General features: G+C 53.2%; 2 protein-coding genes across 3 annotated transcripts in view; one reads left to right on the top strand and one right to left on the bottom strand.

Moving 5' to 3' along the window:
- Positions 1-13,922, bottom strand: part of CCND3 (cyclin D3) — a 44,003-nt gene extending 30,081 nt beyond the window's left edge. Inside the window, exons 1-2 of one of the 2 annotated variants that reach the window (XM_040535657.1) lie at positions 13,335-13,653; positions 1,582-1,930 (exon numbers count right to left, since the gene is read on the bottom strand). The gene's annotated coding sequence lies outside the window, so the exon portion shown is untranslated. Of the gene's footprint in view, positions 1-1,581; positions 1,931-13,334; positions 13,654-13,887 lie in introns of those variants that run through there. The other variant, XM_040535656.1, reaches the window with a different exon arrangement.
- TAF8 (TATA-box binding protein associated factor 8) lies at positions 13,870-21,373 on the top strand. Its single transcript, XM_040535654.1, has 8 exons — positions 13,870-13,927; positions 15,893-16,049; positions 16,754-16,852; positions 17,158-17,220; positions 17,660-17,784; positions 18,097-18,244; positions 18,856-18,998; positions 19,487-21,373. Exons 1-8 carry the CDS (start codon positions 13,895-13,897, stop codon positions 19,628-19,630), a joined length of 912 nt encoding a protein of 303 aa, XP_040391588.1. The 5' UTR covers positions 13,870-13,894; the 3' UTR covers positions 19,631-21,373.
- Positions 21,374-21,868: the final 495 nt, after the last annotated feature.

Here is a 21,868-nt window from a genome sequence, read left to right as displayed (position 1 = left end):
GTAGTTCCCATGGGAAAAGTTGCTCTTCACTTCCCATCCAAAATCTCCCGTACAGTATGGCTGGGAGCTCTTAGACAACCTCCTCTTTTTGCCCTTGCTACAATTGTCTCAGCGGCATGAGCTGAATATGCCGCTTCGCCCTTCTGCTGAGCCGAATTTGGTGAAGAAGGAAAGGTGCCAGGTTAGTAGGAAACACGGACGCTGCTTTTGCTTGAGGTGCTGAGCAGGTTAAAAATCTCGCTTATCCAAAATAACGCGCAACGAAGAGGAGGAAATCTGCGCTTCTTTTCAGCATCTGAAAAACACTGATGGAGAACATCCTACCTGCAGAGCACCCCTGCGGCTGTAGATACGTGACTTACACCACCTACAGAAACCAAGATATCCAGTCCCCTTCTGCCCCCAGGAAAAGGGCTGGTGCCAAAGCCAAAGCCGGGACTCAGAAGAGCCCATTCAAGCCCCAAAGCCTGTGTAAATTGCCAAATCTCTGCCTCGATCTTTTTGCTTTAAAATGGGCACGATACCTTTCCCTTTGGCTCCCTACATTCCCCCAGTAAATGCGTTCTGCCTTACACCTGCACGTACGGTCCTTTGGAGAACCACGCTGGTGGGGCCTGTGGCTGTTGCACCAAATAAGTCACTCGTAATAAACTCCAATATTAACATTCACACGGTTTTGTTTCCACAGGGTAAAGTTGTGGGTTTTTTTTTTTTTTTCTCCAGAGACTCCTCAGCCTCCTGCCAGGGCAGCTCCCGCCACGCTCTCCTCTGCCTCACCATCCCTCACTACCGGGTTGTTATGCAGCGATGCCAAGTGTCTGCATGAGCTGTTTCAGGACAGAGGTTATGATGCATCTGAAAGGGGAGAGACACATTCATCTACGTGTCAGCTATTACTGTGAACAATCAACCAGAGACACCAGAAACTAACTGCACGCCCTGGAAACTCCTGCTTGGGTCAGGAGATTTACTCTGCTCCAGATACCAACGCGATGTCCACGGACGCTGGGGATCTTCCATTTTGAAGCGTCTACTGCATGAGATCGCAGTTGGTCCTAATTAGCTAATGAGATCGCAGTTGGTCCTAATTAGCTAATAAATGGTAGACCAGGGACTCTGCATTTGTACTTGGGAACCTGGCAGGCCTCTGGGCTTTGGAGACACTGCCAAATAAAGCCCAGACTCCCGTCTTTGCAGTTATAACCATCAAACCCTGGATGATTCCTTCACTGATGTGAGCAAGCTCAGTCCCCGCATGCCCCAGAGCAGAAAGGTCAGCCCGTGACTAATGCCGGCCGAGCTGCAGGGCACCGTTCTGTGTGCCGGCAGCAGAGATGGCGAGATAAAAAAGGCTTGGACAAGGCTGACGCTTGCCATCGGTTTTATACCCCTGAGACCCCACCGATTTCAACGGGCTCCCACGTGCAGACCCGAGCCCATTCAGCCCCACAATATGCAAACTCATTTTTTTTACCACCGTTTAGCTGACAAATACGTTAAAAGCATGCCTAAGTGTTTATTTACTTCCTGCACGGCGTAAGTTGAGGAGAAAATAGATGCTCAGCAACGACCTCTGCTCACCTGCAGAGGTTGATGGTTGGATGCACAGCTGAAAGCTGCCCCGGTGCCCCGAGGGCCGGCCACTTTCCAGTCCCCGTCTCCTGCCACTTCTTGCACCTGCAGATCTGCCTCGGCCAAGCCCCTGCAGGCCCAGCGAGGTGCTCAGGGAAGATGAGTCTGGGTGCGCACGTGGACGCTTCGTTGAGCTCAACCTGCAAACCACCGCTTTGGAGGCGCTAAGCTAAAATAGCGCTTTGACAGCAGAGATGGTGCTGGCAGTCCTCAGCCATCAAAGGAGCTTGCTGTGCTGGGGCCCACTCCGTGTCCTGCCTTTAACCCTTCAGCTGTGCAGGCTGACAGTTTCAAAGAGCTGTAACAGTTGCATCGCAGTTAAAAACAAAGAAAAACAAAAACAGATGCAAGTGAGGCAGAAAACAAATGTGGCACAGGAGCTTTGAAGACAGACAGTAGCATCTACGCTACACAAAGTATCTCAGCAGTTGTTTCCCTGCCTGTGCTGTCACAACCCTGAGCACCCCAGACCTTTCCAGTTGTGCTGCTGTCTTTACTGGTCCCACACACCAGTACGGGTGCTGGCAGCACCAGGACACTGGGCAGAACTGGGACTCCCCTCTGCTGAGCTCCACACTCTGACGGTGTTCGAGATTTGGGGCAACATAAACCCCCAAGTCATTATTTAATTTAATCGTAAATTAGGGTTGCATCCTTCCCTGCACTGATCAAGCCACGTAACGCAGAGCAAGCGACCTACATGTGCCCGTACCCTACCAGGAGAGGTGACCCGAGCAGCCGCCGCTGGCTGGCTCTCAGCAAGATGACAGAAAAATGCTGAGATGGTTTTTGGCTAAAGATGAGAAGTGTCGTGCCCCCAGCTGAAGAATTTGGGGAAATCTCTGCAAAATCTGAGACTTTTTGGGGTATTTCCAATGGAGAGGCTGACCCAGGCTCTGGTTGTTAATGAAATTAAATACATCAGGCAAAAAGAGATGACCTCCCATCTTTATTTATTTCTTTCTTTTCTGGCTCCGGCTAGAAATTTAAACAGGGCTGGTTTGAAAGGTACTTTCCATAGGCCTGGAGTCCATCTGTGCTCGCCCAGGCCCAGCTCCTCCGTACAACACGTGCATACAGAAACCGAGCCCTCCCAAAGACAGCAAATCCCCGAAAACTTCAGCTTAGGACAGGCTCTTTTCAAGTGGAAAGTCCTTGCAAGAAAAAGCCCCAGCTGCATATGCAAAGGGCCACCGAGAAGCAGGTTTGTGCAAATGACTCCTGGGTTAGAGCAAGTGGATTTGGGTACATCTACACGAGGCGGGGGACCTGCTCTGCCTTCCTCGTGCTGCCAGAACGCCCCTCGGGGACAACCCTGCGGTGGCTGCGAAGAGGGGCGCAGGATGGAGCCCTGTGCACCTCGCCTCCCGCGGGGGCGGTGGGCTACAAGCCCACAAAGCTGAAGGGCCTCAGCTGATTTGGGAGTTCTGGGGCACCGGGGAGGTCTCAGCGCTTGGGCTTCCATCCGTGGCAGGCTAGAGGTGCACGCAGCTTTTTGCTGCTTCGTGCGGGGAGCTTCCACAAGAGCCACGGCCGGACGAGGCCGGCACGTAGGCGAGATGAGCCCAGCGAGGAGCAGGTCCCACGTGCAGCACAGCTGCCTGGGCTCCGCCGGAGGGAACCCACGGGGGCACCCACCGAGCTGCAGGGCTGCTCCCTCCCCTTCGTCCCCCGTAGCACCCCGGCCGCCCCCACCAAGCGCGAGGGCACGGGGCAGGAGGACGCGAGCCAGCACCCCTGCACCAGCCTTCCTGCGCCGGCTCTGACTTCTGCTCTCAGATAGGAAGTTGATCAAAACCTCACCGGGTTGCAGAAAGAAAAATCAGATTTCAAAACCCCTGTCAGAAGGCCTCCGAAGCCTAGCGGCGGTCCTGGCGTTAACCCTTTGCAGAGGGCAGGCCCCTTCCCGGCTGCACCTGGAGCTGACACCAGATACCCCGGCTGCGCCTCGCCAGCTTTTTTGGGGCTCTCTTTTTTTTCCCCCCCTCCCGAGCTGTTGCTCACATTCTCTCGTAACGTTGCTTTTATCTGGGGATCTATCGCATGTCAAATCTCCTTTCATCGATAACCAGGTTGGGGGGTGGAGCGGAGGGCAGAAAGGGGGGGGGGTTAGGGAAAAACTGCTGTCTCAGTTAACGTGCAAACCCGCTGCCAGAGAGGAGCGGGGCAGGGGGGAGAAGAAACCCAGCGCCAGGTTGGATGGCAAAGCCTCCCTCTTAGCCAAACCCTTGGCTCCCAGCTCCTCGGTGATCTCACAGCCTTTCCCAGCTCTGGGGTCCGGCTCCAAAATCCCGGTTCCAAGGGATTTCTCATACAAGAGCCGAGCGTTACCTCTGTTGGGCCTTGTGTTTTCCACCCAGGAGGCCAGTTCCCACCTGCCAGCCACTTCCAGAGCTGGTAAAAGCAACGCCGTTCAGCAGGGGAACCCACTGGTCCGTGCTCAGGATACCACTAACACCCAGAGCATCCCAGAGACCCACTCATGCGTGCTCAGCAGATCAGCACTGCCATGGCTCTCCGTAGACTGTACAAAGGAGATTTGGCCTAGGCTTGGGTTTGAGAAGTCAGTTCTTCCTGCTGGGTATGGAACATGACACTGGAAGAAAGTTTTCAGCTGTTTTTCGCCCCATCTCCTGCCCTGACACTGAAAGATGGGCTTGCCCTGACCCTGGGGGCACAGCAAAGCAGCCTGAGCGCAGCAGCTGGGACACGACAGGTCCACGGGGTGCCCTTCCCTATGCCCTGCTTAAGCGAGTGAAGGCAATCCCTAATGCACCGTTAGGGAACAACCTGCTCCCAGGGAGAAGGGATTTCTCGTTTCCTGGGAGTCGTCAGATTTGCCTCAGCTCTACGCTCGCATCACGCCGCCGCAGACGCTGCTCTGGAAGCCGGCTCCTGCGCAGTGAAATCCTCCCAAGCCCTCCTGACCCTGGCCCCTTTGCAACGTCCCTGTCCTGCTTCCACCCTGCCCCTGCTGGAACTTGCCAAAAACCTTTGCAAAAGGTCCTGAGCACCTTCCACCAGGACCCAGGCCCTTCACTTTCGCCTGCACACTCGCCACGGGCCGTGCGTTTCCCGACCCTCCCGCGTGCGCGGCACGACCCAGCCCGGGGCAAGCAGGTGCCGGGTGCTTCTCATCCCTCTTCCCCTCCTTTCTCTCGGCGCCCTGTATCAGCCTACGATTAAATCAAGCCTGTTTAACCGCCGCAGCCAGATGCGGGGACCCCATTCATTTGTTAGAGAAGAAAAAAAGAAAGAAGAAAAAAAAAATCGCATGTGGTGACAGCTGTCTGCACGTGAAACAAGGCCTACAGCCCTCCGTGTGCTCTGAAGCCACAGGACCTTTGCTTGAGGTGTGGGAACTCGATTTACTATGCCCTCAAAGACTCAGTCTTCAGTATTTACCCCAAAATAGACCCTGCTGTAGGTGAGGCTGAGGAAGCGCATGCTCTGAGACCGTGCAGAGGGGGTGCAGGTCTCAGCCCTCCTTGCCCAAGGAGCCCTTTCCAGCTCAGCCCCAGCGTTCCCCAGCTCCAGGGACCAACACAACTCTTGCTACCCTCAGCCTCACGGATGCCCGTCCCTCCAGCTGAACCAGGCAGTTCCACAGCCCCTGAAAACTTGTTCCACGTCTACCCCCGGAGCAGTGCTCCTTGCTCCTTGTCACCTTGAGCTCCAGCAAGCACCCTCCCCATCACGCATCCGTAGGTATCCTACTGCCAGTTGTTGTCCGGGGTCACCAGTTTCTAACCCCGTTTTTTCCACCATTTTTCCCCCCTCTTTGTCCTAGGATATGGAAATTCACAGCGCTCCGGGATTCCCCAGCCCACCGTCACTAAGCCAGGACCCCTGAGGGGACCAGAGGGTCCTGAGGGATGTGCGCGGCCACAGGTCAGCGAGCAGAGCCCAGCCAGAAACGCTGCCAGGGCAAGTTGACAGGGGTTACGGAGAGAGCTTCAGGCTCGGAGAGGAAGAGACGGAGACGGGAGGGAGGAAGGGAGGGAGGAGGAAGGAAGGGAGATGCTGTCCGTCCCCGTGCCCAGAGCAGGGAGGTGAACAGACAGGAGGAGCCGCGGAGCCTATCGTTGCCTCCCAGCTGGTGCCGATCCCCAGAGGCAGGCTGGGGGTCGCAGCCCGTTGAGAACAGGGCCGTCGTCGCTGCGAGGCTTTATCAGCGGCTGTTTCTTCTTTCTTTCTGTCTTGCTCCAAGCTCTCGATTTCCAAAAAGGGTGGGAGATGTCCCGGAATCAGCAACACATCCTGAACAGCTGCTGCCACCCTCTATCTCTGCCTCACCCCTTGTCTCTGCTGCTTCTGGTGCCCCAGAGGAACAAGCTGCCGTGCCCGGCTAACAGAGGGGCTGAGGGTGGTGTTACGCCGTGAGCCTAGGGGGCTGCAGATGTCTGCTGGGGGTCAGTTCGGGGTTCCCAGCAGGTCTGACTGCTTCAGGACTTCAGTGGATTAACGGCCTTCGGATCAGGCTCTTGTGGAAAGAGTTAACTGGAAGAAAAAGGAAGTTTCCCCAGCTTGGACTTACTCCAGGACACGATCTGGAGCCTTTTACATCTCAAGGAGAGGGAGCAGGCAGCGTGCAGATGGCCTGGCCCCAGCTCCCGGCGGGGCAAGGGGATTCTGCCATGGCCCCAGGGAGAGGACGATGCAGGCAGACGCTGGCCGAGGCCGGACGGGTCCCTCCCCACACCCATTTGCACAGGGACACTCAGCACACGATTCTGCTATGGGAAAAGAAGTTCTTTGAAGGGCACGTACGATTTTTAGAGCCACTACGTCACTCAAGTTTTGTTCTTGGGGAGAACCTCGTATCAGCTTTGTGCCCGATAATGACAATTCTAATTTCATCTGAAATGGGGACGGGGAGCTGGACTTGATCTGACAAGGATGAGTCCAAACCCAAGCTCTAAACTCAGCTTGAGCCTGCTGAGAAGGTCCGACACGTACGCAGCAGCTCCTACATTTCACCCGTTGCTACCGCTTCTGTATCGCCAGGACCCCACTGGGAAAAAAAGAGCACCTCTCATCAGACTCCAAGCTCAAATTTACAGATAGAGACGTTTCCTTCAAGGGCTTTGCTAAGGACTGCCAGTATTCTTAAAACAAGACTTAACAGGCATTTAAGGTGACAGAAATCCCTCTCAACGCCATGAACGTCACCCACTCTAACAGTACGCAGCTGCCCCGCTTTGCGACTCTTCCAGTCAAATCACTGATGGTTCTTCAGCTATTTTTCCTCCATTTTAAAGAAACACAGAAAGGGAAGTGCCTTGCTGTATAAAACGAGACCAACAGCACAGCCAGAGCAGTGCTGAGTCCCTGCACCAAGCAGCACACAGAACCCCCGTCACTGGGGGAGGCAACTCCAAAAGGCAGCAACGCCTCGCTCCAACCCAGGACAGTTTCAGCAGCCTCCACGCCTGAGACCTCGCTGAGGCACGCGGGCTCTTGAGAACCCATCCGAACAGCTTCTCTGTCCTGCTGCAGAAACGCAGGGTTCAAAGGACGGACCCCGAGCCCAGCAGGGACAAATTCACGCAACCACAGAAGAATTTTCCAAACTTTCGCCTTCTTCCTGCTCCGACGCAGCCGGCTCAGCCCACGACCTGCTGCAGGAATTACTCACGCTGGCCCTGCACATTCCCTGCCCGAGGAGGGGCACGGGCAGCTTCGCCCCGCTCCTCTGGAGGAGGCGCCCAGAGCCCGACGGGGAGAGCAGGGGCATCCCAGCACCCCGGCCGGATCCCTGCGCCTCTGCGGGGGGGGAGCAGGATTCCTTCCCCCACCCCTGCCCTGAAAGGGCAACACCCACCGTGTGGTTTCCTGACCCGACAGAGATATTTGTCAAAGGCAGCAGTAATAAACCCGGCTGTGGTAAGCGGCCTCTTCGGAGCCGAGCTGCAGGGTAAGGCTGTCACCCCGCGGGGCCGGCAGCAGCACCTCGCTCGCTGCAAAAAAAAAAAAAAAAAATCAAAAGGCACACGAGATGCAGCTCTGGCTCACAGCAGCGATGGCTTCCTCCAGCAAGCTGTTAGCCACAGAGGGAAGCATGCAAAGAAAACACGCAGGAGACGTTGTCCTGGCCTAGCTTCAGTGCTGACATCTGCTCTGCCAGAGTCGGCGCCCACCCTGCCACCCAGCCCTTACTCAGGCAGTCCAAAAGCCCGCTCCTCGGAGAAGATGCGGCCAAGTCAGGCAGGTACTCAAGGTGGGGAGCAGGCTCAAGCCCCAAGGCGAGTAGTGGCTCTATCAAACATGCCCCGTCCACCGCTGGGGGTCTGCTGATTTACAGCATCCCCGACGGCTCCGTGTTCGCTGCAGCCAGCACCCGGCACGTCCAAGGCGGCTGCAGGCAGCTCGCCCAGAGCGAGGACGGGGAGGCAGAACCACCACGCGCGGCCAGGGCTGGGCACACAACTTATCCCCCCCGAGCAGGACCAGCTGCGTTGGCTGGAAGAATCTGGGCTGGAGAACGTCACCCGGAGCTGGCTCCGTTCCTCCGCCCGTTCTCAGCACGCCCTGAGGTCTGTCGTTCTTCGGAAGCCAGCTCAGCCCATCTCCTCGTCACCTCTGGACCCTAAAGCTTCAGGCAGGCTGGAGGAATAAAACGGAGAGCATCCCCTGAGTCAGCGACGAGGCAGGACAAGCTGACCGGAGATCTGCAATAGTTCTTGGCAGCAGAAGCTCCGGACAGCCCGGAGGTGTGGGTTTACATGCTTGGTGGATTAGACGTGGCACTGACTCAAACACAGCTATGAGCTGCTAGAAAGGGAAGGAACAGTTTTTACATCAGCTGAGTAGTGTTGAAATAGAAGGCCCAGCAAAAAGCAGCCACCCCAGGCCCACTTTAACCAGTAACGCCGCTCCGACGTTCCAGTTTGGCCAAACAGAGCTCCTGGGACCCCCTCGCTGGGGCAGACCCATCCTGCTGGAGCGCAACACGGAGAAAGAGACCCGGGACACTTCGCCTCTGCAGCCCCGACGGTAAGGGGGCGGTGGCAGGGGAGGAGAGCCAGTGACCCTACGGGGCTGCCATACAGCACAGCCCCTGCAGGGACACCAGCGCCTCGCCCGCTTAGGGGCTGGCTGTGAAAAAAAAACAACAACAAAAACTCATTTCTGTGTCTAGCTCAGCAGCCGAGCTGCAGCATTATCTTCTAGGCAGAGTCGGTCTTGACGCGAAGCCTCGAAGCGTTTGGGAGCGCGCTGCACCCTGGAGAAGCCCGACTGCCTTCTCCTGCAGAGAGACACCTTATTTCCTGCGTCAACCCCGCTGACCTGCGCTTCCAGCACCTGGATGGTGTTATGAGTCTGTGAGATCAAAGAGCCCTCCACCACCAGACACCTTCTCCCCTGGTGGCTATTTATAGGTTTGACTAAACGAAGAAACCCCGCGGCTGGAACACCTAACTCACGGTGAGACGTCTTTTGCGTTCTGGAAACTCTTCTGCACCTTCTGTGCAAGCAGCAGCTTCTTGCAAGGTAAATTCCAGGTGTGACCCTGCGGAGGGCTCATCCTGTCCCCACGCCTCCCCCACCAGACGAAGCTGGCAGGAAATCTGCAAGGGTATTGCTCCAAGCTGCTTTAATTAACACCCAAGTGCGCTGCCAACACCAACGCCACCGCTGCTTTAGAGAGGAGGGTAATAACACCGCCGAGCAGATAACACTTGTCAGAGGAGTACATAATAAAATAACGAAAACCAGCAGCGAAGCGCCCATAAGCTCTCCGCATTTTGGTCTATTTCTGCAAGGCACAAGCCAAAAAACGTGCCGTTCATCCCTTCCCAGCCCAGCAGCAGCTTCCTCTGCACCCCAAGCGTTTGCCGCCGTCACACCACAGGACAAAAACCCTCAGGCAGCGTCAGGCAAGGAACTTGGGGGCTTCATAGGAGCCTTTCAGCAGAAGATGCTGGTGGCATCCTGACAGCTAGTGGCTGCAGGAGCCTCACTGAGCTGAGTGCTGGCAATTTGGGGCTCTGAAATGAGCCTCTGGGGCCCGAGGGCAGGCTGGTGGCGACGTGCCCTCTGGTGGCAGCGGTGCCGGGGCAGGGCTGGGGCACAGCAGCACCGTGCAGGGAGGCAAGGTGCAAGTTTTGGAGGCCTCGGACATCTCCGGGCACCAGCAGCGCTCCAAAAGACCCAGGGGAAGAAGCCGCTTCCTTCCAGGGGCAGCAGCTCCATCGCTCCTCCAGGCCTGCCCCCAGGACGCATCTCCTCTGCGGGGAGCCAGAGACAATGAAATTTCCGAGCACAGAGGGACGTTCGAGCTCACGGCCTGGCTTCCTGTCTACCGCACGCTGCGAAACTTCACCCCTGCCTCGAGCTCAGTCATTTCCAGCTGACTAACTAACCGGCTCTCAGCCGGGGCGCTTCCGAACACCGGGGTCACGCAGCCAGCCTGCTGCTGCGCGGAGCACCTCCCAGCTCAAAAGTGACACGGCCTTTGGGCTTTCCCTGCCCGACGGGTCCGGAGTCATCGGTTCCTGTTATTCTTTTCAAAGATGAATTTCAGCAAGCTTTACAGCTCCCCCTCTGGGACTGTAAGTATTAGAATAACCGCTCAGCGGGAGCTCGACGAGGTTAATACGCTCTCGTCTGGGGTCACACGGCTGTTTAGGACCTGGGAATCCGAGCTCCTCCATCATCTTTGAAATAACCTGCATGCGACTCAGTGAAAACACGTGAACTCCTTTCCTCTCTCAGTTTGACACCGATCTGAAAGTGGGTTTTGTCGGTGCTAAAAGGGGAAGCGAGAGGAAACGCTCCAACCTTTGGGAAAACACACCGCGCGCAGGAAGACAGGCTGCGGCCATCCTGCGTTTTCTCGTCCTGCTGCCAGATGACCGAGTTCACAGAACTCCGGAGGAAACTGGCACCAGCGACTGGCACTTTTTTCCCGGGGGCGATGTCTTTTCCCACTCCGCACGGGCTCCAAACTAAGGATGCCGCCCTCCACCTACCGACACCGACTGCCAGCGTGGTTCTGCCCGCTTCCAAATTCCTTCCCTTTCACACCGGATCCCTGGCAACATCCTTTAGCATGGCACTGAAGCGTTCCTTTCTTCACTGAGTCCCCTCTTGGCTAGCGAGTCTCCTCTAGCGGCTGCGAGCAGCTACTTCGGAGACATGCAGAAAAACTAAATTAAGAAAAAATAAATCACTGAGTATCTGGACCTTCACGGAAGTTTGTTTTTTTCAACTCTCCCCTCACCAGACAGAGCGAAGCTCTGCATAACGGAAGAATTGCGCATCCATGCCATAAAGAGGGATTTTGTACCACTAATTTCAGGGCCTTCAGCAAACATTTAGACCGGTGGCTTTCTGCCAGGCACTGGATATTCTGCTTGTGACCGAGCCCAGCACGGGCTGCGCTGCTCTGGGGAAGAGCCTTCCAAGGCCTCAAGCCTGTGCCATCAAGGAGAGTATTTTAATGTCAGATGGGGCTTTCGGGCATCTCTGAAAGCATCCCCCAAGGCATGCCAGGACTTACAGACGGGAAAGCAAAACGCAGAGGAGCAAAGGGACTTGCCTAGGGTCACTCGGCAGGCTGGCGGGCTGCAGAGCCAGGACTAGAGCCCAGAACACCCCAGGGCGCTGCCCCCGTAACTGCAGCACCCAGCTTCCCCCGCACCCCTCGCTGCAGAACCTCCCTCCCCTGCCATCCCCTGCCCAACCCAAAAGCCCTGGGAGTGCAACGAGCTAGAGGCTGGGACAGTTTTATTTATAAAGTTTGCCTATAACGTTTTGAAAAGGGGAATCAAGAATATTCAAGAGTGAAAAACCAAGCAGCACGGGGCTGTGAAGTGCTGTTATTTACACAATAGCTCCCACACGTGAATAAACCAAGTAATGCAGCACACGCAGGGAAAAGAGACAGCAAAACATTCTGAGGGGTACGCACAAGCCAGGCCTAACGGCTCATCCAAAAAAATAAATGTTTAGGCTGGAATTTCAGCAGCCTCACCTGCAGCAACCTGCCTGTAGGGAGAGAGCTCCCGAGGGGAGCGCCGAGTTGTGGCTGCTCGGACACGGAGGCAGCCCAGGGAGGAGTGGTGGCACCCGCCTGGTGCACACGCCTGTGTGACAGTGTGACAATCCACGCTAGGATTAGGCAAAACTCCCTCAGCAACGATCAGAAAGACCCGAATTAGCTAGCTGGGAACTGATGACAGACGTGGGGGGCTGAGACCATGCTGGGCTCCCTCTTCCCTACAAACACTGAAGGAAGAATGATGGTGCCCGTGTTCTCCGTAACTGCTCAGCCCCTCTCTCTTTCTACCTCCCAGAAAAATGACCCCAGGCTGCTCAGGAAAGCAGCGGATGCCCTCCATCCGTATAGAGGGAGAAAAGCACCGCACAGAGAAGACTGAGAGTCAGCCGGGGCAGGGAGATCCAGCAGTTCGGTCTCCGGAGCGGGAGAGAGGTGCTGGGTCTTGTTGCACGTTCTTCAGGATTGTTTGAGCGTTACAGAAGTTCAATGCAGAAACACTTGGAGACAAGAAATGAAAATCAGGATTGTTTCCTTCCAGGTACATGATGCAAATAACACTGACGAGTGACGTAACAAAGTACTGGAGACAAGAGATCAAGAAGAGACTGTCCTCGTGCAGTAAAAAAAAACCAGGAGTTACAGACCGATTACGTACTGTATTTATAATGCACCCGTCACCATCTCCGTGAGATAACACAGCTCAATAATTCCCTCAGCCCCCCACGGTATAGACAGGGAAGCAAGGGACAGTTAGCAGGTAAGTTAGCAGGTAAGAACAGCAGACCGAGGTCCTGACCTGCACACGTCCCAGACACCCACGTTCTACCCCCTCACTCTGCAACGGGGCCCTGCCTGATCTCTCTTCTGCCTGAAAATTTCAGGGTCTGGCTCCACGTCACTAACCACAATTTGTTTTCCTTTTTTCTTCTGCTGAGTTTGACGGCTGGCGTATCATATAATGAGGAGAAAATTCGGCCCCCAGCGCCCTGATACACGCAACATCCAGCAAACAAAAGCACCTGGCCACACTTGCACGTGCCCCGGGTTTGCTGCAATAGTCAGTAACCACACGTTTGTTGAATTAACCCGACGGCAAGCTGAGCCTGAGGGGCTTCGTTCTCCCTGGGGGTAGCACGCATGGCACCAAGCAACCCGAAACGCCCCCGATGCTCCCCCAGACAGCTCCGGCTCAGCTCGAGCTGTTTTTTCAGCAGCATCACCGCGCTGACGTTTTCAGCCCAGACCTGCCAGAGCTCGCACCCCTCCCATCCAAACAACGCGGCTCAGGCGCTTCTCAAGGTTTAGCAAGCAAATTATAATTTACCAGCGTTAAGCCGCCACGTTTCCCCCCTCTTCTGGCCTCACGCGCCAGGGCGGTTTGTTCCGTAGCATCCAGACCCCCAGGAGCCCCTCGGCTGGAAGCCCCAAGGAGCTCGGCACCTCCGAACGCGGCGCTCCCGCCCTACTACGAAGGAGCCGGGCGGGGAGCGCTGCCGGTGCTGAGGAGCCCCAAGGGGAGCGCCCCGCGGACCAGCGGGCCCCAAAACCCCGGCAATCCACACCACCGAACCGCGGCCGGAGCCCGGTCGGCTCCGGCCCCTTCAGGGCACCCCCAGCGCCTTCGGAGAGCCGCAGCCTCCTGCCGGGGGCTCTTGCCCGCCCCTGAGGACGCGAGGGGGCCTCGGATCGCCCTTACCTCGCGTTTCCAGCCCCTGAGGCGACGCCGCTCCCGCTCTCACGCCCAAGACGCCGGCTCCGGCAGCCCCCGGGAGGACGGCGCCCAAGGCGCTGGCTCCCGCGGGCAGGCTCGCTTCCAGCAACCCGACCTCCTCCTCGCTCCCCTCGCTTCGCCGTTACTTCCCTCGCTTCGCCGTTACGCCGTTGTTACAGCCCCCGTTCGCGCCGCTCTTCCCCCAGCAGGCGGACGCTGCGCGGCCCCAAGGCGCTCGGGGAGCCCGGCCGGGGGCAGGCCGGCAGCAGGCGGCGGGGCAGCCCTGTTTACACCTCACGCCCCCGGCAGCCCCGTCCGCACCTCACGCCCCAGCCGCCGCCGCCGCCCCCTTCCCTTCCCCTCCCTTCCCCTCCCCTCCCCTCCCCTCCCGGGTCCCTGCCCGGCCCCCCGGGGTTTGCCCCCCCCCCCCATGGCTTCCCCTAGGGGGCTGCCCCGCCGCACTACAACTCCCACAACGCCCCGCGCGCGCCCCGCGCCGCCGCCCCGCCCCTTCGCGCACGCGCACAGCGCCGCCTACCTGCAAGATGGCCGACGCGGCGCCCGGAGGTTCCGGCACGGTAACGGCGGGGCCCGGCTGCGCCGTGCCGGTGTCCGGAGGGGGGAACCCGGGGAAACGGCAGCGGCTCGGGCTGCTCCCGGGGCCGCGGGGGCTGCGGCCTGCGCCGGGGGCTTTGGGGTGGGGGGGGTGGGGGTGAAGGGAGCGGGGCGCTGATTGGATGGAGGGAGGCAGGGGGCGGGGCTAGGCAGCGGGTGGTGATTGGCCCGAGGTCGTGCGCTCTGATTGGGCGGGGGAGGGGGAGGCGGGGCGGTGGTGAGCGGGGGGGGGGCGGGTTTTTAAAGGGGCCGCGCGCGGGTGGGAGATGGGGGGGCAGGTGGGGACTGGAGCACCACATATATATGTGTATATATGTGTATATATATGTGTATATATATGTGTGTGTGTGTGAGTATAGAGGCATACGGACAGATTTATATAAGTGTACATACGTGCACGTTACATGTGTACGCACATGTACATGTCTAGCGCGTATGTCCAGGTGCATACATACGGGCGTGTGTCATGGAACCGTAGTGGATCGCCGTGTATGTCTGAGTATGTCTGTAGGTGTGTATGTGTATGCATGTCTATACGTGTCTGTGTGCGTGTGTGCGTGCGTAGTGTGTATATATGCATATACGTATAGATGTGTGTGTGTGCATGTCTAGATGTGTATGTGTATGTATATATGTAGTGTGTACGTGTGTATACACATATAGATGTGTATGCATGTCTAGATGTGTATGCGTATGTATATATGTAGTGTGTACGTGTGTATACATGTATAGATGTGTATGCATGTCTAGATGTGTACACGTGTGTATATATGTAGTGTGTACGTGTGTATACACGTATAGATGTGTATGCATGTCTAGATGTGTACGCGTGTATATATGTAGTGTGTACGTGTGTATACACGTATAGATGTGTATGCATGTCTAGATGTGTGTGCGTATGTATATATGTAGTGTGTACGTGTGTATACATGTATAGATGTGTATGCATGTCTAGATGTGTACACGTGTGTATATATGTAGTGTGTACGTGTGTATACACGTATAGATGTGTATGCATGTCTAGATGTGTACGCGTGTATATATGTAGTGTGTACATGTGTATGTATGTCTATATGTGTATGCATGTCTGTGTGTACGCGTGTGTATATATGTAGTGTGTACGTGTGTATGCATGTATAGATGTGTATGCATGTCTAGATGTGTGTGCGTATGTATATATGTAGTGTGTACATGTGTATACATGTATAGATGTGTATGCATGTCTAGATGTGTACACGTGTGTATATATGTAGTGTGTACGTGTGTATACATGTATAGATGTGTATGCATGTCTAGACGTGTATGCATATGTACCTGTATGGTGTTTATATGCACGTGTGCAGATGTACATGCATGTATATATGTGTGTATGCATCTCTGCATTGCACTGTGTATATATACGCATGGCTATATGTGTATACGCATAAGTACATGTGTAGTGTATATGTATGTGTATACGTGTAGATGTGTATGTGTATGCACGTCTGTGTGTGTGCATGCATACGTACATGTGTAGTGTGTATATACATGTGTAGTGTGTATATACATGTGTATACGTGTAGATGTGTGTATGCATGCCTATAGGTGTGTATATGCCTACGTACATGTGTAGCATGTATATCTATGCATGTCTATATATGTGTGTACGCACACATACGTGCGTAGTGCGTATACCTGTGCAGTGGGGGACCTCTGGGCCCATGCCGAGCGCTGGCCGCGTGCAGGTGGCCGTGCCTGGGGGCGCAGGGCAGGCTCAGTGCCCTCTGCCCCGCGCGTGGGTGCCTGCGGCGCTGGTTTCACCGGCGTGGTTCAGGGAGCAGCTCTGGGCGGAGCTGGGGCTGGGCAAGCAGGGCGCTGGCAGGGCGCTGCCTGTAACGGGGCCTCGTTCCTCTGAGCTCTCGGCTCAAGGTGTGGGTCTGTGTCCGCAGAGGTCGGGCAGCAAGCACGCAACCACGCCGGCGGATAACTATTACCTGGCTCGGAGGAGGACTCTGCAGGTGGTGGTCAGCTCCCTGCTCACCGAAGCCGGCTTTGAGAGCGCTGAAAAGGCCGCGGTGGAGACGCTGACGGAGATGTTACAGAGCTGTGAGCATCCCGGGGGGCGACTTGGGGCAAAATCACCTTGGTCCGCTTGTTTCTCGGTTTCCAGATTTGCCTTTGCTCTTTCAGACTTTTTGCTTTGTTGCATTTTTTTTGTTTTGTTTTCATTTCTCTTATGTTAATCACGTTATCAAAAGCAGAAGGCCAGACCGGTGGCTAGAGCCCAGCCACGGAGTCACTGACTTCTTTGACTGGGAGCAGTTTGTCTGAAGTGCCTATCATACTCAGAGGGCCTTAGGTATCCTAATTAGCTCCGCATATTGAGATGCTGCCAGAATAAATAGAGAAGCAACAAAGTTCCAGACGTTTGGTGAGTGGTAGGCCGCAGTAGTAGCGCTGTGCTTGGCAGCTCTGCTCCTACTTCTATGGGTGATGTGCCTCGATGTCAGGTCACACCACGTTCTGGTCACACCACACCACGCTTAGGTTTCGTACTTTTCATTCTTGTGCTGCAGATTTGCCTTTTGCATTTGTGGAAGACATCTGACTTTCTGGTCGTCGGTGTCTCCATACTTTGGCTCTCCTTTACTTTTAAATATTCATGCTGGAAGATGCTAGATTCTGGGAGCTATTCTTCGTCCCTTGCTAGATTTGCTAAAGATTCAGATTTTGGGCTGACTGCCAGGGTTGGGTGACACACGTGTGGGCTCTGCCTGAACTGAATCCGTACTGTGTTTTCTTTCCCCCAGATATTTCTGAAATTGGAAGGAGCGCCAAGTCTTACTGTGAACACACAGCCAGAACCCAGCCTACGCTCTCCGATATAGTGGTTACTTTAGTGGAAATGGGTGAGTAGTTGCCTCGTCCCACTGATTCCAGCTGTGTGCATTGCAGGAGATTTGGGTGTGCTGTGCTGGCAGGAAAATCTGTTCCAGATGTTTCTGGTGCTCGCATGATGCCCGCTCTTCTAGGCCTCGTGCAGGTGCTCGGATGCCACTGTTGTTGATGCAGCATGAATGCATCCAGAGCACATGATTTTCTTTCTCATGTACTTCAGAGCCTTTGGTAAAATTCTGGAGAAGCCTAGGAGAAGGGATTTTTGTCGGGATAAACCCTTGGTATGATTTCTGTTTCCTCTTCTTTTGTATTTCAGGGTTCAATGTTGAAACGCTTCCTGCCTATGCAAAGCGCTCCCAGAGGATGGTCATCACTGCCCGTACGTGAGAAATCCTTTCTTTTCTTCTGCAGGAAATCATTTGGCATTTCTGGCTGCTGGCGTCCAGAGAGTTTCTGCTTTTCTGATGGACGATGCAGCCCAGTGCTCCTGGGCACGCAGTTTGCATTACGGATCCTGTAACAACCATGTAATAGGTGAAGGACGGGTGTCTCTGCCAGATCAGTTGCCTTTGCTCCAGCACCCTCACTTCACGTGAGGTTTCGTTCTCCTTGTGTAGGAGAGAGGGGTCAAGGAATTCTTTTGGGATGCTAAACGCATCCTGAAACTATTGCTCATGGGATATGCTATATCCCTGCTGTAGGACCTGGAGACCTGGGTCGCAGCACGGTACAGGCTAGCACTTCTGTGTGCCTACCACTTGGCAGAATGCTGCTGGCTGATCTGTGTGTGTTTTTCTTTTTTTTTTTTTTAACTGTAGCTCCTGTGACAAACCAGCCCGTGACTCCCAAAGCCCTGACGGCTGGACAGAACAAGCCGCATCCATCCCACATCCCTGGCCACTTTCCTGAGTTTCCAGATCCTCACACCTACATCAAGACACCAGTGAGTGACAAAAGTCTTCTGTGCCATTTAGGGTCTGTCTGAAGTCAATGACGCCAGGAAAGGTGTATACGTATTTTTATTGCATTGTTGGTTCAGAATGTTGTTTCTTCTGGCTCGATACCTTGCTTGTTGTTTGCGAGCTGTCCTTGCTGTAGATTTCTGGCTGGCTGACATCTGTAGCTCTCTGAAAATCTGTACATGTTGAAACTCAATGCTTGTCTGTAGCACCTGCATCCTAGCAGTAGTGTCTTGAACTTCAGCTGTCTGCACTGCATCTAGTAACTGTGGGTTTTTCTCCTCCCTGCTCCCCAGACATACCGAGAGCCAGTATCTGATTACCAAGTCCTACGGGAAAAGGCAGCATCTCAAAGGCGTGATGTGGAAAGAGCTCTCACACGCTTCATGGCCAAGACGGGAGAAACACAGAGTCTCTTCAAAGATGACGTTAGCACGTTCCCATGTGAGTTATCTCGGAAATGTTGTGCTGTAAATGACAGCTGTCTAACAGAGCGTACATGCCCGTAGAGTTCTTGTTACTGCAGGGGGTGAGCGCTGGAGGATTACATCGTGTTTAGCCTTCTGAGGCACTGAAAGGGAGGGAAATGACAAATTTTCTATTTTAAACAGGGATGAAAACCATGGGTTCATAATAAAACCAAGTGGTAGTAGGCTTCCACTCTAAACAAAGACTCCCTTTCTTCTGATGGTGGAGACCTTGGCTGATAGCTCCTCTCACGTGTTTATCCCAGTCCTGTCCGACCCTCTGTAACTTGCACTAGTCATTTCTTCTCTTACACATTTCTGTGCAAGGCAGTGGAGGTTGTCGTGTTTCTCTGCCTGCAAAGCAGTGATAAGAATTCCCACCTTCCCAAGCCTGGGAGCACAGATGCTGGTGTTATCTTAAGGGGGACTGAGTGATGCCTATGAGTCGATTGAACTTTTATAGTGTGTGCCTGTTCTGTTCAAAACCAGAACCAATGAAAATGTTTACTGTCTATGTAACTGGTTAGCTTTGTGGTCTCTGAGTTGAGGAGCCTGCTCCCACCCTGCTGACTGCGTCCTTTTCCCCAGTGATTGCTGCCAGGCCTTTCACCGTACCCTACCTGACAGCTCTTCTCCCCTCTGAGCTGGAAATGCAGCAAATGGAAGAAACAGATTCATCTGAACAAGACGACCAGACAGACACAGAGAACCTTCCCCTGCATATGAGCACGGTACGCCCGCCTTCAGAGATCGAGGTCTCTCGGGCCTGACTTTCGTAAACATATGAAACCTCGTTCTTTGTCTGTCTTCCTTGCAGCTGGGCAGAGTGGGTGGAAAATGGTAAAGTGGGTTGTGTTTTACCGGATGTAAATGACTAACATTGCCATGGTTCTTTGACTTTTTGCAGGGTGCAATGTATAATGAGGTTATCTAATATTGGGTAATGAGCTTTCAGTGCAACTTCATTTCTGTGTTAGAGCAGAGAGATTGCCCCAAGATCCCGTGCTGGGATCCCCAAGATCTCAAAGGGGATCTGTTTGTATTAAAAATCAGGAGTCTTCCCTCACCTTTAATGCAGCTCTTTGAGTGCTGCTGTTTATCTTGACAATCTTTTATGTTTTGTTTTGCCCATAGGTTGTGTGGTTTGAACTTCTAAGCCATGTTTAGCCTAACTTTGGTTGTTTATGCCTTTTTTTTTTCTTTTTTTTTTATGTGCCAGGATGATTCAGGACCTGAAAAAGAGAACGCTTCAGTGTTACAGCAGAACACCTCCCTGTCTGGCAGCCGGAATGGGGAAGAGAACATGATAGACAACCCTTACCTCCGGCCAGTAAAAAAGCCCAAGATCCGCAGAAAGAAGTGAAACGTAGTCAGCTGGCTGCTAAAAGAAAGAGGAGCCCAGTTCCCTGACTGTTCTGGGGGTCACCTCTGCTGCTGCGGGTGAGAGGCACCATGGAGCAAGACAGGAGAGGCAATCCCACGGAGAGGCAGAAGCAGAGGCATGATCTCTGTCTGCCTAGCGAACTACACTCTCATCATGGTTTGCAGTGCTCCCTCTTTCCCCTCCGCTGACTTGGAATGGTCAATGGTCAATTGCCTTAAAAGCGGTGAAGGCCACCAGGTTACAGATGGGAATGGTCTCGTTTACTTTGCTTTCTTCTCACTGTCGGAGAGATTTGCTCTCTGAAGAGGCGAGGGACACAAAGGTTCTTGCAGCACAGTGCTTCCCAGCAGGCTCTGCAGAACACAAAGGCATAATTCATTTCTGGCTGTCTCGCAGGCTAGAAGAGAAACTTCTGCAATCAGCCCTGTCTGGCCTTATAATCTAAGGAGCATGAATTAAGAGACAGAAAAATCCCAGAGAGGTTTCTTTCTTTGGGTTGTTGGCAGGTAAAAGCAAACAGACTTTTCTTCTATAAACTAAAGGCATCTGATGTGCTGGTAAGAGAGTGAAGTGTAAATACAGAGCTAAGATGGCATTTTATTCTCACTTTTCTGACTGCAGCTGCACTTCTAACTTAAAAGCGCTAAGTGTGGTGTTTACCCTGCTCTGCTTTGAGATTATTTTCTAGCAGTATGAATAGCAAGATTTAACAGCTGCTTCAGGCTATTTTTCAGTTCTATTGTTAGTTTCAACACAGCACAAGTCCTTTGAGAGTTCACGCCTCCACCAGCTGTTTTGAAAGATGCTTGCTGAAAAACTTGGAATATGGAATAAAGCTGTATTGATTACAGTCTGCAGGGCCATGCTATTGATCACACGTTTTAATTGTGTCACGTCTCGGATATGAGCTTTTATCAACAGAAGTTGCTTTTTTTTTTTTTTTTCTTTCCCCAGAGAAGAGCCCTTATTGAAGAAGTGAAAATAACTGCTGGTGGGAGTGTTGTAATTGTTATCCACTTCTGGAGGCCTTTCTTTTAATTTTCATTCAGCCTTTACTTAGGGAAAATATGGGTTGAATTCCTTTGACAAAAGACTTCTGTTATTTCGTCCAGTCTCCCAAGCATGATGAAATCATGTGGATTCTGTAGTCCATACTATCCATCAGCTTTTTCTTCTTCATGCAAGTCCGTTCTGAAGGGAAGATTGCTTTAAGCAGTAGTCAAGAATGCACTTCTGGATGAAAATGTGGCGCTGAGAGAGGCAGTAAAGACTGGCTGCTACAGATTACCAGACAGTTTATTGCTTCCTGGAGTAGTATCTGAGTGCAGGGAGCCTGTTGCAGTCACTGGGAAGATCAGAGTTGTGTTGTGTGTACATGTTCACCTCCGTTCAGTGAAGACATCCCTCTTCCCCCATCACCCAGGAGGAGGAAGACAAGGAGGAATTCTTTCAGTGAGAATAGAAGTGTTCCTGCCAAACAATCTGAAATAGTATCTCTAGCAAAAAAAGTCCTGCATGTGCCACTGCCACTTTTGCTGGTGCCTTGGTTGTACAGAATAAAAAATGTACAAAGACATTGTATATATAGATGTATATATAAAAATTTATATCTTTTTTTACTTGGATTAGGCGTTTTTCATAATGACAAAATCCCTCGCTGGGTAGGGGAAAATGCAGAATGATAATAGTAATTTTATGATCACAATAAAAGAAAATTTATCTTCTACAATTAAAACTGACTGAGTCCTTAAAGTTTCAGAAAGAGTGGAAAAACACCTGAGTGGAGCCTGAGTGTGTGTTCACTGGGGTCTACTGATATTCTCACTAGGTTGTAGGTCTTGTTCTTCCCTCTATATCTCTTCCCTTCTCTACAATAACACTTGATTACTGAGAAGTTTGGGAAATTTCCAACAAAAACTGGTTTGTTACAAATATGTTCAGTGAGGACAAGGTATCTTTTGAAATACCATCAGTTTTGCAAAAGTTTTATGAGAAGGTTTCCCCAGCTGCAGGTGGAACATGGTTGAAAAAGACCACAGAATCATAGGTAATTTTTAGTTGCTTTTACATCTCTTACACATGTATTTTTCTCCTGATTATAAAATAAAGTTAGATGGAGGTGAAGTATGCAGTATCAGCCATGAATACAATGGTGGAGCTGGAAACAGAGACATAAAATACAGGTCTTAGGACAGTACAATTTCCAGTGAGTCGCAA

The sequence above is a fragment of the Cygnus olor genome, chromosome 24 (genome assembly GCF_009769625.2).
Source record: "Cygnus olor isolate bCygOlo1 chromosome 24, bCygOlo1.pri.v2, whole genome shotgun sequence".
Classification (NCBI taxonomy): Eukaryota; Metazoa; Chordata; class Aves; order Anseriformes; family Anatidae; genus Cygnus; species Cygnus olor.
This window is presented reverse-complemented; position numbering and strand designations above follow the sequence as displayed.